We start from the raw sequence: 15,057 nt of genomic DNA, 5'->3' as shown, positions 1-15,057 counted from the left end.
AATGGCTCTTATGCCATTAGTATGTCACAAAGCAGTATGGTAGAAAATGCAGTGAATGGCCTGAGAGTCAGACGCCCTGGTTTCAAATGCAGCTCCTTCTGCTTTACTAGCTCTCATCTAGACAAGTCACTTAAGCATCCTGAGCCTCAGTTTCCTCATCTGTAAAATCAGAAAGTTGTACTAAATAAACATGAAGGTTCCTTCCATATTTAATAGACTGTAATTCTAAGTAAATTATTTCTCCCTGGTTTTCTAATTCTTATATTAATTTCTCACAAAAGGTTAAAAAACTGAAGCGAGAACTTTCACAGATGAAGCAAGAATTACTGTACAAAGAACAAGGGTTTGAAACACTGCAACAGTAAGTATGTTTGAAATTAACTTGAATACATCACAAGCTCCTTGGCTAGCAGCAAATAAATATCAGTGGAGGTTGAATATAACACACACTTGGGTGTAAGGGACTGTGCTCCACGCAGAAGATGCAGAAGACACCAGTAACCTCATGCCTCTGACTTCAAGGCATTGGCTTTCTTTTGGGGGGATGTAGCATGTATAGCTCGGAGGAACAGCTAACATGCTGGATGACAGAGAAGGCATTCTAAATCTCAGCGCCCTAGAATGATGAGTGGAATTTAAGAAGTTGAAATTTAATAGGGATATAAATGTAAAGTGCTATTTTTACGTTCACAAATAGACTGGGACATTTCCCAGTGAGCTCACTATGAATAAGCATTGTAAAATAGCAGCCACATTAGAAAAGCTGATGTGATGGCAGGCTGTGGTTAGACATAACCAATAGCATAGTGTGCAGGTAGCCAGGGCTGGGCGGCAGCCAGCTGGAAGCAGAGAGCCAACTGTGACATTTTCATTTTGAACCTTTACACCTTGGAAATTGACAAATACTACAAATCAGGGCTTGACTCATAGTTTTGTTGATTAAGAAGGTGTTGGAGAAAATGTTAATAATTTATATTAAATTGAAAAGTGTGTCTTGTACACATTTTTTTCCTGTGGCTATTTTTTCCCCAGTGGTATAACATCTACCAGCATACCCCTGGTGCTCGCTTTTCTCTATTTTAGATTTAGGTGCCCCATTTGGGGAATATCAGCAAGCTAAGATGTGCCTCTAGGAATGATGATGAAGTGATAATGAAGGAAACAGAGATTATGTCAAACAAGGATAAATTGAACAAATTTGAAATCTTTAGTCTGTTGGTGAGGAACATGATAGCAGTCTTCAAGTATTTGGTGTTCCCTCATGGGAGCAGACTTATTTTTTTTTCCCTCAAATATTTCAAGTATCTTCAGAAGTAACAGCTTTTATTAAGAGAAAGTAAATGAAAGTCTAAGTTACTTTCTTTTAAAAAAATATTTTATTTCTCCCCTATTATATATTAAAACAATTTTTTAAAAGTTTTGAGTGCCCTCCCTTCTCTCCTCCCTGAGCTAGTAAGCAGTCAGACATAGGTTACACATATACAATCATGTAAAACATTTCCATATTAGTCATTTTGTACAAGAAGACTCAAATAAAAAAAATAAACTGAAAAATAGCATGATTCAGTCTGCATTCAGACAATATCGGTTCTTTCTCTGGAGGTGGATAGCATGTCTCATCAATAATCGACTAGGATTGTCTTGAATCATTGTATTGCTGAGAATATTTAAGTCATTCATAGTTCTTCATCATACATTATTGCTGTTAATATGTACAACATTCTCCTGGTTCTGCTCACTTTGCTTTGCATCAGTTCATCTAAGTCCTTTCAGGTTTTTCTACAATCATCCTACCTGTCATTTCCTATGGCACTATCATGCTCCATCATAACCACATACCACACAACTTATTCAGCCATTCCCCAACTGATGGGAATCCCCTTGATTTCCAATTCTTAGCCACTACAAAAAGAGCTGCTATCAACATTCTCATACAAATAGGTCCTTTTTTCTCTCTCTCTTTTTTTTTTTTTGGCTAGGCAATGGGGTTAAGTGACTTGCTTAGGGTCACACAACTAGTAAGTGCTATGTGTCTGAAGCCAGATTTGAACTCAGGTCCTCCTGAATCCAGGGCTGGTGCTCTATCCACTGCACCAGCTAGCTCCCCCCCCCCTTTTTTTCCGGATGTCTTTGAGCTATAGACCTAGCAGTAGTATTGCTGGATCAAAGGGTATGCACAATTTTATAGCCCTTTGGGCATAGAGGAACAGACATATTCTGCTTGGTCTGAGAGGACTGATATGGGAGTAGTAGGTGAAAACTGCAGAGGGTCCGATTTAGACATGATGGAAGGAAAAACTTCCTCACAATTAGAGGTATCCAGAAGCAGAATGTCCTACCTTGGGAAGGTAGTCCATTCCTCCATAATTGAAGTCTCTAAATGCAGGTTAAGTGATCATTTGTCATTTAGAAAAGATGTTTAGAGGAAATAACCATTCTGGTAAATTTCTGTGATTCCAAGTTCAGGGAGATTCCCATAAGATGGGCCAAGAACAGGATATTTCTGCTGTACCCTCACACTTCTTTCTATCACGTCCTGCCTGAGAATACCAACCTGTTCTAAGGTATCTCCTTTGGGGAATGTACTCAGTTCCAGCCTGTAAGCTCAGAAGGGTACCCTTTGTTGCAGTCAGGAACCAGAATGATTTTTGTCAGCTCATCCAAGTCTTTATAGGGTACGAGGATGTGTCCTCAGGGGATTGCCAAGGTCTGCATAAGAAGTGTTCTGATCTCTCCCTGTGATTCATTGATATCGTGTTAACCCCAGAAAAGCATATACTAATTGTTCTACATGGAAAATTAGATATCAGGTGATATCTAAGGATAGCCATTTCTATTCTTCTGGCAGACCATTGACCACTGGTGCATACATGGACAATGTCTACATACATATATCCTGGCCTCTTTTCCCCATTTCTTCCAAGGCTTTCATGAACAGATTGGTGCTTTAGATTTCCCTACATTCCCAAAAGCTCTGTGGGTTTCAATTCTGACCTAGAAGTATGGTTCCAAACCAGAGCCAGCCTGAGGAACAGAATCAAAAAAAATCACCCCGACTAAATGAAATAATCTGGAGACCAAATTAGTTTGAGGTTTTGTACGCCTCTTTCCCTCCCACGAATTGCAGTTTCTCTAGGAATTACAGTCTGTCTGGTAACTGTGAGTAGTAGAAAGTTTTTGAGGACAATCAGAGTTCAAAACAAGTTTTCTTATCACAGCCCCCACCCCCAGTTGTTCCCTGTTATTGAGAAAAAGAAGTTCATTTCAAAGTTAATCTGCCTCAGTAGATGATGGAGTTGATTGAAAAATGTTTAATTTCTAAAATAAGATTTTTTTGTGGGGGGTTAAACCCACTATAAGTTTGAGGTTGTGGTTGGAAAGAGAAGGGGTAATGCCCTAATAGGTTTATCCAGAAATTAGGTATCATTGACCGCACACAAGCCTAATACTGTTTTAAAACAACAACAATAACAACAACTCATACCACAATCTTAGGATTAAAGGTTAGCCAAACATGCTGTTTTTATTATATTAATGCCACAATGAGGTATTGTTTTAAAGCGACTTGCTTGCAAGCAATTTCTAGAGGAATCCAAGGCATGTTTGAGAATCTGTCAACAGCATACCACAGGAAAACAATGGACACTTGTGGAAATTCAGGCAGCCACTTTGGAATGGATCTAATCCCATTAGCTGAAACCTGAAAGATATGATATCTTATGTCAGAGACTTTTTTGTCCGTCTTAGTTATACGCAGAATAAAGTGGGTTTATTTGGAGTGTGGGGCACTGTACAAAGTAATATGCTGCCATGTAGCATGCCCGCTACCCGATCATTCAATCAGAACCCCCCATCGTCATTGTGCCTTGGAACTGTTTAAACCGATGACTTTAGGCCTTCAAGAGCCTCTTGACCTGAAAGGATCTTGGCTTATAGCTGGGATGTGATGGGGCAGGCTAAGAGGAAAAAAAAATAAAAGTCCTTCACAAAAGGATTTAAATAGAAGCTCAGTAAAGGAATTTCAATGTCTTAAATACTGTATTATTTTTGTTGGTTTTGAAATTTTAGTGTTCTTCAATGTTTTCATTTTATGCTGTAATCTTTTAGTAGTTTTATTTGGGAATAGAGTATGTGTATGTGTGGGGGGGTGTCTTTATGATTTGATTATTTTCAATCTAAGGCCCCCAAAATGGTTTTTTATGCTGGCAGTCATATAGAATAAACTCTGGATGAAACAAAAAATGTGACAAAACTGTTTTTTCTTCTCATTCCACTGGCATTGTATAGGAAATGGATACTGATTTTTTTCTGGTATTTTCTGTATTTTTCTGCCCTATACTAAAAGCAGCCTCTGCACAAAGCCCTCCTCTAATGCCTAAGATTCTCTACAGCTATTTTAGCAGAATGCACGCTATAGTGGCCTGCAATATAGCTCTTGAGACAAACTTGGTCTGCTTTTCAAGGCCTAGTCTAGGATAGTAGAGAGACACTCATCACCAATAGGCTGGCACTGAGGTGGTGAATGCCTTGGCCGCATGAAACAAAGAGAAATACAAAGTGGCCCGCAATTCTCCATCTACTTCTACTTCTACTTCTGCATGGACAGGTGACAGAGTGTAGGAAAGGGAATAAAGGATGCTAACAATTCCACAGTCAAGTCATCTATAAGCTTTTACTTAACTGTTGGCCAAAAGCTATGAGTGGATGTGATACAGGAGGAGGAGAATTATATCAATCTTAACATTCTTAGCATAAATGAAGCCAGAAGAGAAAAGCAAGTTATAGCCATGTAGGAGGAGAAGGATGGCTCATAGTTTCTCCTCGAAGAGGCAAATAACATTAATTTTTTATCTAGCTCTCGAAGGCAAGAAGAGTCATCCTTTCATGGGACATTTGGCAATCGCTTCTTGCAGTGTTCATGATAAGCATTTTTTAAAAAAATATGAAAATAATTGCAGATTATAAACCAATATCTGTTGCAAAGAAGGAAGAGCTCAAGAAATTATGTGAAGAATTCAGTAAGATCTATCCACCCCATTAAAACCAGCGACTTCAAGGTAAAAGTTAGAAAAGGAAAGGGCAGGGGAAAAAATTTTGGAAAATATGGTTCAGAAATAAAGAAATGTGAAGTGTCAAAGGTTTGCCATACTACCCAGGAATCTTGCACTGATGTGTCATGAATACTTTTTTTAAGAATAGAGTTGGGGAGGCACTAGACATAGTGAGTAAGCACCAAATAACATAAAAATAAATTTGCTTATATTTTAACAAGAGTATTTATTTATGTACAAGTCATTCGTTCTTGAATCGTTTGTGTGTGTACTTTCAGATCACTGATTTATCAGAACAAAGATCATAATCAATGTTGTCGTTGTTTACTCATTTTAGTTGTGTCTGACTCTTCATGACCACATTTAGGGTTTTCTTGGCAAAGATACTGGAGTGGTTTGCCATTTCCTTCTTCAGATCATTTTACAGATGAGGAAACTGAGGCAAATAGGGTTGTGACTTGCCCACAGTTACACAGCTAGTAAGTGTCTAAGAGGGTGAGTCTTCCTGACTCTAGGCCTGGCACTCTATCCACTGTGCCACCTAGCTACCCTGTCATAAGCAATACCAAGAAGATAAGGCGTGCAGTTGTAGTATCTATAAACTGACCTACATAAACAATTGTTTGATACTAGAAAATAGGAAATAGAACAGATGTTGACACAGACTATCACCATTTCCTAAGGAATCTACCCACATCAGCCAATTGCTGTAACAAGGAAACTGAAAGAATTTAGAAACCACCTCAGCTAGCAAATGATTGATCTCCTTGTCAAGTGGAGGGAGATGTCAGTCAAGTGGAAAAACCAGTTTAAAATATAAACTTATTTATGAAATCTTAATGGAGAGCGGGGTGGAAAATTATGAATTGGATTGCATCATAATGCAAGCAGAGAGCAGTTTCAGAAAGCATGGCAGAGGCCCAACCAAATGAACACATCCTAAAGGTATCAAGTAGGAAATAGGAGGGGTAATGGACCAAACTTAATTCACCATAAGTGACAATGAGGCCACCACACTAGGCATGTCTTTGCATCATGGTCTGGATATGCTGCATGAGGAAATAAAATTGACATGAAAGAAGAAAAAATGGGAGAGTAACTAGACTAGACTCACGTATGCACAAGGAGATCTGTGGGGCAGCTAGGTAGTGCAGTGGATAGAGCACCGGCCCTGCAGTCAGGAGGACCTGAGTTCAAATCCGGCCTCAGACCAAACACTTCACACTTACTGTGTGACCCTGGGCAAGTCACTTAGCCCCAATTGCCTAAACACACACACACACACACACACACACACACACACACACACACACATACACACACGGAGGTCTGTGCTGGAGGTGACATAATTTTGACGGTGTTAAGGTATCTTAATGTACCTTGAGTCTTAAGGTATCTGAAAGAGGGGAAGAAATTCAAAGTTTGTTGGGGGGGGGTGGAACCTTCAGACTTATTACCCCAAAAGAAGTGGCCAAGAGAATATTAGTAATTACAGAATGTTTTATGAGAAAAGTGTACGTGTGCATAGAGAAAATCATAGGTTATATGTGGTGCTTAGGGAGGACTAGCACCTCTGATGTGTGGACTGCTGAGCCCTTTTCAGAGCTGCTCATTGGTGTCCTTTTGTGTCCACCTGGCATTCAGCTCTCAGCTGTGGCTCCATCAAGCTATAGTATGCGCATCCTCATTAATGATAAATCATCTCATCAGATGGGCTAAACCAGGTTGAGGGTAACTAATGAACCTTACACATGTTGCGGAATTAGGGGGATGTCTACACCAAGCATGTGAAGACTTCCCCCAGCCAGTGGGTACATGAGAACAGATTGTTCCAATGGCCATGAGGGTGACTGAATCAGAGGCTGTGGAATATTTAGAGATTGGTCATAAATTGAAGATGCCAAGGTCATCCGCTGCATTGTAAGCCATGGCCAATTGTCCCGACTTTTGTCTCGTCACCGGACTTCTATGACTCTGGAAGAGAGAGTGAGGCTGACTTTGTAGAACTCTACCTCACTTAAATCCAGTTCACACACCAGTTAAGATATCACCCTGTAATGTCATCAGTCCTCTTTGAAAATGAAGGACAAGCAACATGAGAAGTTTATAAAAGTAAGGGCAGTAAAGAGATAAAAAGCAAAAATATTTACAGCAGCTCTTTTAGTGGTGGCAAAAAATTGGAAATTGAGAGAATGTCTATCAACTGGGGACTGGCTAAGCAAGTTGTTGTATATGATTGTGATGGAACACTGTTGTGCTGTAAGAAATGATGAGCAGGATGCTCTCAGAAAAAACCTGGAAAGACTTACATGAACTGATGCAAAGTGGGATGAGCAGAACCAGGAGAACATTGTATGATGACCAACTGTGAATGACTTGGCTATTCTTAGCAGTGCTATGACCCGAGACAATTCTGAAGGACTTATGATGAAAACTGCTATCCCTTTCCTAAGAAAAAACTGATGGAGTCGGAATGCAGCTTGAAGCATACTTTTTCTTTACTTTTATTTTCCTTGTGTTTTTTTTTGTTTGTGTTTTCTTTTACAACATGATTGACATGTAAATACATTTTACGTGACTACACATGTATAACCTGGATCAAATTGCTTGCCTTTTCAGTGGGGGGGGGAAGGGAGAGAATTTGGAAGTTAAAAATAAAAAAATGTTAAAAATTGTTTTTACATATATTTGGGGGAAAAAAAAATAGTGGGAGACTTTGAGAAACACTATCCAAAGGAGAATGTGTCATTATAGTCATGTAATTGCCTGAAAAATGTGTAGACTATAAGATCTTAGCATGCTGACTTTATAATCTTATATAAATTTACTGTAAATACACTTGAAAATATTCAAAACCTGTCAGATTGTCTTAGCTTTTTTTTTTTTCCTTTGAGAGATCATAGTAACCTCATTACATACTGCCAGATTGTATCTGGAACCAGCAATTAATTTCTAAGCCCTTTCTCCAAATCAAAATTGGGGTTTTTGGTCAAGTTTTGATGGCAATAATATATTGAGTCAAATGTGAATGTAAAAAATCTAGAGGCAGCTAGGTGGTGCAGTGGATAAGCACTGACCCTGGAGTCAGGAATGATCTACGTTCAAATCTGGTCTCAGACCAGACACTTGACACTCACTAGCTGTGTGACACTGGGCAAGTCACTTAACCCTAATTACCCCCCCCCCCCCCCCCCCCAAAAAAAACAAACCAATCTTCAGAAATAAATGAACTTAAAACCAAACTTTCAGAGGCCAAACCTTCTGAATGGGATTACTATAACAGCCCATCCAAATAGAGATATTACTTTAGGTAAGTCATTTCTGGACCTTTGTTTCCTTAATCTTTAAAATGAAGGGTCTGGATAAAGGAATCTCTGAAATTACCGTTCCCTTTACAAAAATTCTGTGGTTTCTTTTACGTCAGTATGTATAGTATTCAATCACTGCATTTCTTGTAGTGGCTGACCTGATTAAGAGGAGAAAAAAGCAATGTCATTCTATGTGGTGGTTTTTTTAAGCAGGAGGAAAAAAATAACCATTTGGTATGTAGTGATGATCTTTATGACAAAGTATTTTCCTAAGTTCGTTAAAGCAGGGCTATAATTGTTTGTTTAGCATTATAAATTATTTACTTAAATAGTACTTGGGGGAAATACGTTATTTATAAACTGCACTTGTTAGAGTAAACTAAAGTTGGAAGGATATAAGTTAAGATGAAATAGCTATTGTTTTCAAGGTCACAGTGTTTATATCCAAAAGAAATGTAAACTCTTAAATGTCTTAGAAGTCAGTGGAACTCAATGACAGCTTCCTCTGAAGACTCATGGAAATATGGTGAACTATGTCGGCTGTCCAAAGGTTCTGTGGATAAAACAGACCTGTGTGCTAGAATGTCTGTGAGCATGAGAACGAGGGGGCAAAAGTACAGCTGTATTTTCAGCAATTAAAGCACCAAATGTATTACTAATGAGACCAGAGAGCATGCTAGAGTAAGATTCAGAAGATGAGAAAGGGTCTTTAGAAATGATTCTAAAAAGCCTTTCAAATAGAGTCAGGTTATTTAATGGTCTGTATAACACAAAATAATCATAAAGTCACATTTATATCTCTTGGCACAAGGGGCTCACGAGATATATTTCTGGCTTAATACTAGTGACAGTTGTCCAGTTGGTAACCAGATTTGCACTTATAACGAGATCCCTTTGAAGATGAATTTTCATTAAACTAATGTTAGCAATACATATTTGGCAAAAAATAACATTCTGTCTTTTTCCTAAAATACCAAGTTATTAAGACAGACAGCCCTGTCTCCATTTTTCTCTATTCATATGCTTCATAAAATGAAGATGAGATAACATCTGGCAAGGCGGGGTTAGAAAGAAAAAAACAACCTCTTAGCCTAGATGTGACTGGTTACTTGCCAGGACCAAATAAAGAGTTATTTCTTTATTTGAAAGATATTCATGTCAGTGGTTGCCACAGTAGTAAGAATTATTAATGTTGCTTTTCTGTGAAAATGTCTTTATTTAATCTTCTAGAAATGGTGTAGATATGGATCAAAATGTGTGTGAGGTTTGGATGCTAGAACTTATAGGTGGTAATGGAAATGTAATTATGCAGGTGAGAAAACAGCTGGGGAAAGAGAAAGTCTGCCATAATTTTGACCTATATAGAAACAGGATGAGTAACTTATCTTGCTCCAGTATGAATTGGATTGTAACAAATATAGGGAGGAAGGTGGGAATTAGGAGCCGGAAAGGGTGGGAAAAAATGACATTGATATTTATAGACAAGGTTTTTGATGGGATGACCAGTTTAACTAGTATTCTTCCTTTGATATTTGTGCAGAATTGACCAGAAAATGTCTGGAGAACATAGTGGATATGAACTCAGCAAGGCCAAAGCTATTCTAACTGAAATGAAGTCCATCAGGAAGGCCATTAGCTCAGGAGAGAGAGAGAAACAAGATCTAATGCAGGTATGTGCAGCGTTATTTTTTTTTAAGCATACTTCTACTCTCTCAGGTCCTTCATATCTTCCTTTGGGAGAAAAATACCCAACATTTGTAGTAAACCAAGTGACTATTTGACTTGTGCTGTGTTCAAGCATTGTCCTAGGGCTTATGAACCAAATGAGTTTGAATTTGGCCCAAGACAAGTAGTTGGTGGGGAGAGTGTTAAAAAGTAGGACAGGTATTGGAGAAATCAGGTTGGTTCTGAAGACGCCCTGCAATTCTCAATCTTTGCAATAGATTTGCAGTGGCTCCTGGAGCCACAGACTAGTGTATTCCTAATTCTATTATCAAGTCAAGTCAAAAAATTTATTAAGTGCTGGCTATCTGCCAGGCACTGTGCTAAGCTCTGGGGATACTCTCTGCTTATCTAGGGATAAGTAGAAAGAAAGACAGTCCCTGCCTATCTGTGAGCTTATATTCTGATAGGAGAAGACAACACATAAAAGGGAAATTGAAAAGTCATGGGGAATCTTAAAGCTAATTGGAAAGGGCTTCCAGCCTAGAGATGACCAGTGACCTAAGTAAATCACCTTGGACTACTCCTGATGTGATCAGGAGGGATTGCTTGATGACAAACAGCGAAATTCTCCAATCAACACATAGAATTTGGCCATAATTCAGCTAATGTCTTACATGCAGTGAGGCTGAAGCCATTCAGCTCTCCACATTGTACCGCCTGCTGCATTCCCAGGATTGTAGACATTTGCAGGTAGGTCAAAGCTTCATCAGAGAATAAATAAAGAGACCATATTTAATTTGCTGAAGCCATACAGAGTGGATTTCAGATATTTTGAGCCCTGAACCTAGCTAATTAGTATGATTGATTTACCTTTTTTGGAGGAATATCTAATACCACTGTGTTATTTCTATTCTTGATAAGACTTCTTCAGCCTTAAAATTAAGTACAAGTATCTCAAGTAGATCATTGGTAGAATATTGGTCATATGTATAGAGAGAGAAATATTCTTGATTTTCTGTAGCCAATAGGCACTTTTAAATTTTCTTTTCAGATACCCTAAAATAGACTTTAAAAATACCTCTGATGAGAGTTAACAGTGATTGACTGCTTAAACTATACTTTTGTAAATAGTCCATTTTTGCATTATAAGAATCTTAATGTTTAATAATAAATAATTCTTTAAAACATTGGATCATAAAATAATCAAATGTGTCTTCACATGTCAGCAAATTGGTGGAGCTAATCAAATCGGTTTTCTTATCATTGAATCAAAGTTTGGACTCATCTAATACCCATAGTTAAAAGACGAAATTTTTTCCTCAAGACAATGAATTTTTTTCCTCGGTCACCACACTGTAAAGAGCAAATGGTATATGCTCTGCTGGTTTCTATGAACACTGACAGGATTTTATATTATGCTTTAATTTTTAGAAGAAAAGTGAACTTTTAAGTACCTTTAAAAACTTAGTTTAATAATGTTTTATATAAGCCTCTATGTAAGTATTTGTTTTACCTAAGGAGGGGAAGGTTTTCCCTAAATATCCTGAGTGTCAGTGTGGAGATGCTTTCTAATCATCTCTGATGATAATTTGAAATTATGCCTGGGTTGCCATGACCCAGGTTCTTCTCAAAGTTGGTATATTAGTTTTTTAATGTTGTTGTTTGTCCGTCGTTCTCAGTGGGGACTGGGACATCAGGGAGATGAAGCCGTGATTTGCAAGTGAATTGGATTTAAGTGAGGGAGGGCTGTGCAGGGTCACCAGCCTCACTTTCTCCTCTGGAGCCATCTGGGTCCAGTGACAAGATATTGATCAGGACTGGAGATGGCCCCCATTGGGTTTTTAATAGTTTTACTATGTATGTATAGAAAAGAGTCTGTCCCTACTTTAAGCAAACCCAATTTTATGAAAATATGGCTTTATAAAACATATAAATTGGACAAGGGGTGGGATGATTATTTACCACAGTCCTAGAGTTGGCTGTGTCACCACTGACTATGTGACCCTAAACTAGTCATTAGACTTATTTAGACCTCAGCTTCTTCATCTTTAGAATGAAGAGGTAGACAAAATTATCTCCAGATTCACTTTAAGAGCCGAATGTTGCGTCCTTAAAAACATGTCTTCTAAATTTTAGAATTCTGAGATTTTTTCAGTAAATAAGTGCATCAATACATTCAGAATGTGATTCATTTTACCAAAATTCAGGATTCACAGAATTTCTATTACATACAAGCTATATATAAATATATTCTTAGTTCATGAATGTATCCAACATTAAATTACAATATTATTTCTTTTCATTTCTAGAGATCTGGAAAAATAAGATTGCCCTTGATAAATCTTATTTATATACATATATGTATAATGTTTATGTGTATATATATATATGTATGATGTTTATATATATATACATATATATGTTTAACATAAAATGGTGCTAAAATTGAGCATTTTCCAGCACCATTTTATGTACAGAAATACAAAACAATGTATTTTATTACCATACTATGTCTTAGCCATTTCAGTAAAAGTGCATATTCCAATGAAGTAATGAGCATTTCTTTCATGGCTTGGATCAGTGTTTAATTTTACTTTAAGGAAGGCTATCTTGAATAAAAATTGTTTTGTAAAATAATTTGTTTCCTGGACAGAGTCTCGCCAAGCTGCACGAACGGCTTCATTTGGACCAAAGCATTGGGAGATCTGAACCAGACTTAAGGACCAACTCTGTGAGCTCTCATTTATCTCTGTCCAGACAGACCCTTGATGCCGGGTCACAAACAGGCATCTCTGGAGATGTAAGTGGCTTTATGGAGAGGGAGGCTTGAATGATGTCACGAGGGGGACTGGATTCCAGTGGGAATGGAAAACAGGAACACTAGCTATATGCCAAGGTTTGCAGTCCAGCCATACCAACTCAGTGCTTTATCCTCATGAGGCAGGTTTAAAAAAATCATAGCCCTGTTTTTTCTGGCTGGGGACCAAGGTTCACATCCTTTCCATATGAACAGTTTTGTTTAATCTTCCTCAGGTTATATTCAGGTATTCCATTGAAACTCTACAAAACTCATAGTTTGAATTTATGCTGGCTTTTTTGTGGATGTGTTTTACAATAATTTTTAAAACATCTAATGCGAAATAGATTTTAAAACCATAAAGAAAATACATTTTTGAAGCATTATTCAGAAGAAGGGAAGCCATAGTCATTTTTCTAGCTTCCTTGGTTCTTTTTTTTTTCTTAGTTGTTTTGAAATGACAATAATGGATACCTTTTCTTACACATTCCTAATTGATTTCCTATTCTCTCACCTTCTCTTAAAGCATGATTATGAAAAAAAAAAAGCAGGATTATGAAAGTAGAAGTCAAGTAGAGGTCATGACCCTGGCTGACATTTGAAAAACTATATACTTAAACTTGGTTTTCATTTTGTGCAGTTGGAAGCTAATTGATGGAAATTTGACTCTTAGAAACAAAGAAATTAGTTCCAGTTCATGTATTTTATTGAGCCTCTACACCTGCCATAAAATTTTAGCCACCAGAAATATTTGCCTAACATTTTTACCTTGAATGTTAACATAAGGGAAAGATGTTTTTAGATGCACTACACAATTGATTATCCTCAGAAGTTTCTTTTTTGTTACCTTATTGAGGCTACCAGATATGTGGATATCCTAAAAAAAAAAAAAACAACCCTAATTTGTGTAGAAAGATTTACTTGCAGTTCCTAAAAATGTAAATGATTTGCTTTATTCACTACAGAATTAATTGGTGGCATTTGTTTGTTTCTTTTACTAGTTTGGAGCAAGAAATAGAGCCAACTTAGCGGAAAAGGTCAGGTTAAGTCTACGATATGAAGAAGCCAAAAGAAGGTAATAGTGGGAGTTGTTATTTGTTTATGTTCGGTGGGCAAAGGTTTCAAAATACATTTTCTTTGCTGAAATTTATCTTTGCTCCTATAGTGACATCTGCTGGCCGCTCTGAAGGCAAACTCAGTGTAAAGCAGCCAGTTTCTTCCTTTAAAATTTATTTTTATTTTTAAAAATGTGCCTAGAAGAGTATGGGTTTCTTTTTTTCCCTTTAAGAGTATTGTAAGGAGGCAGAAGAAGAGGTATGAGAGTGGGCAGGAGGGGTTGCCCTGTGCTTTAAAGAAGAAAAGGATTCTTAGGAACCCATGAAATGATTCCTGTTGAAGTAAAGAGGTTGATTTCTCAGATATGCAGGAATTGGATAATGTTGCATTGAATCAGAGGCTTTGTTATGTGTCCTATTAAATCACGAGAGTGGACCAAATTTTGCCAACTGCTTTGCACCAAGACTTGGGCTCAGTCTACCCTTGAGGAATTCAAAGATAAAATACCTGTAAGCCAAAACCCAAAGTAACTAAGGAGTCCTTCTCCCTGAAGTGAAGGCCTCTTTATTTCATCCATCTTTGGAGGCCCTGGGATGTTTCTTAGACCTGTGTGATTGGCAGCTCAATGTGAATAGTGAGGGAAGAACTCTATTATTTAAGTACTCTTGTCAGATTTATGTACTTCCATTCTTTCCTGCTTTGTGACTCTGCTCCTGTGTGGCAGAAGGGACTCCACTGTCAATCAGTTTTTGAAAAACACTTACTCTGTGCCAGGCACTGTGCCAAGACCCTACCCTTGTCTAGGAGGTGGACTCCAGAATTCTATTTTACTGCCCCTAGGTAGAACAGTGGGTGGAATGCTGGCCCCGGAGTCAGAAAGACTATTGGTCAAATTCAACCTCATATACTCACCAGCTGTGTGACTCTGGGCAAGTCACTTTACCCTGTTGGCCTCAGTTTACTTATCTGTCAAAGGAGCTAGAGAAGGAAATGGTAAACCACTCCAGTATCTCTGGCAAGAAAACCCCAAATGGGGTCACAAAAAGTCAACTAAATAAGAACAACAGAACAGAAAGGATTTTATTTACCAATTATTTTCAGAAAGTGAAGGGGCAGTCCTTTTCTGTTAGTGTTGTTTGCTTATTTGTTCATTTATTCATCTGGTTTTGTTTTTGTTTTT

General features: G+C 37.8%; 1 protein-coding gene across 1 annotated transcript in view; it reads left to right on the top strand.

Moving 5' to 3' along the window:
- WWC2 (WW and C2 domain containing 2) overlaps window positions 1–15,057 on the top strand; it is a 242,101-nt gene that overhangs the window by 140,371 nt on the left and 86,673 nt on the right. Inside the window, exons 5-8 of the mRNA XM_027837597.1 lie at window positions 282–361; window positions 9,900–10,029; window positions 12,678–12,824; window positions 13,823–13,896. Coding sequence (XP_027693398.1) covers window positions 282–361; window positions 9,900–10,029; window positions 12,678–12,824; window positions 13,823–13,896 — 431 coding nt within the window. The remainder of the gene's footprint in view (window positions 1–281; window positions 362–9,899; window positions 10,030–12,677; window positions 12,825–13,822; window positions 13,897–15,057) is intronic.

Source organism: Vombatus ursinus, unplaced genomic scaffold, assembly GCF_900497805.2.
Source record: "Vombatus ursinus unplaced genomic scaffold, bare-nosed wombat genome assembly UNPS02014821.1, whole genome shotgun sequence".
In the NCBI taxonomy this organism is placed as follows: Eukaryota; Metazoa; Chordata; class Mammalia; order Diprotodontia; family Vombatidae; genus Vombatus; species Vombatus ursinus.
This window is presented reverse-complemented; position numbering and strand designations above follow the sequence as displayed.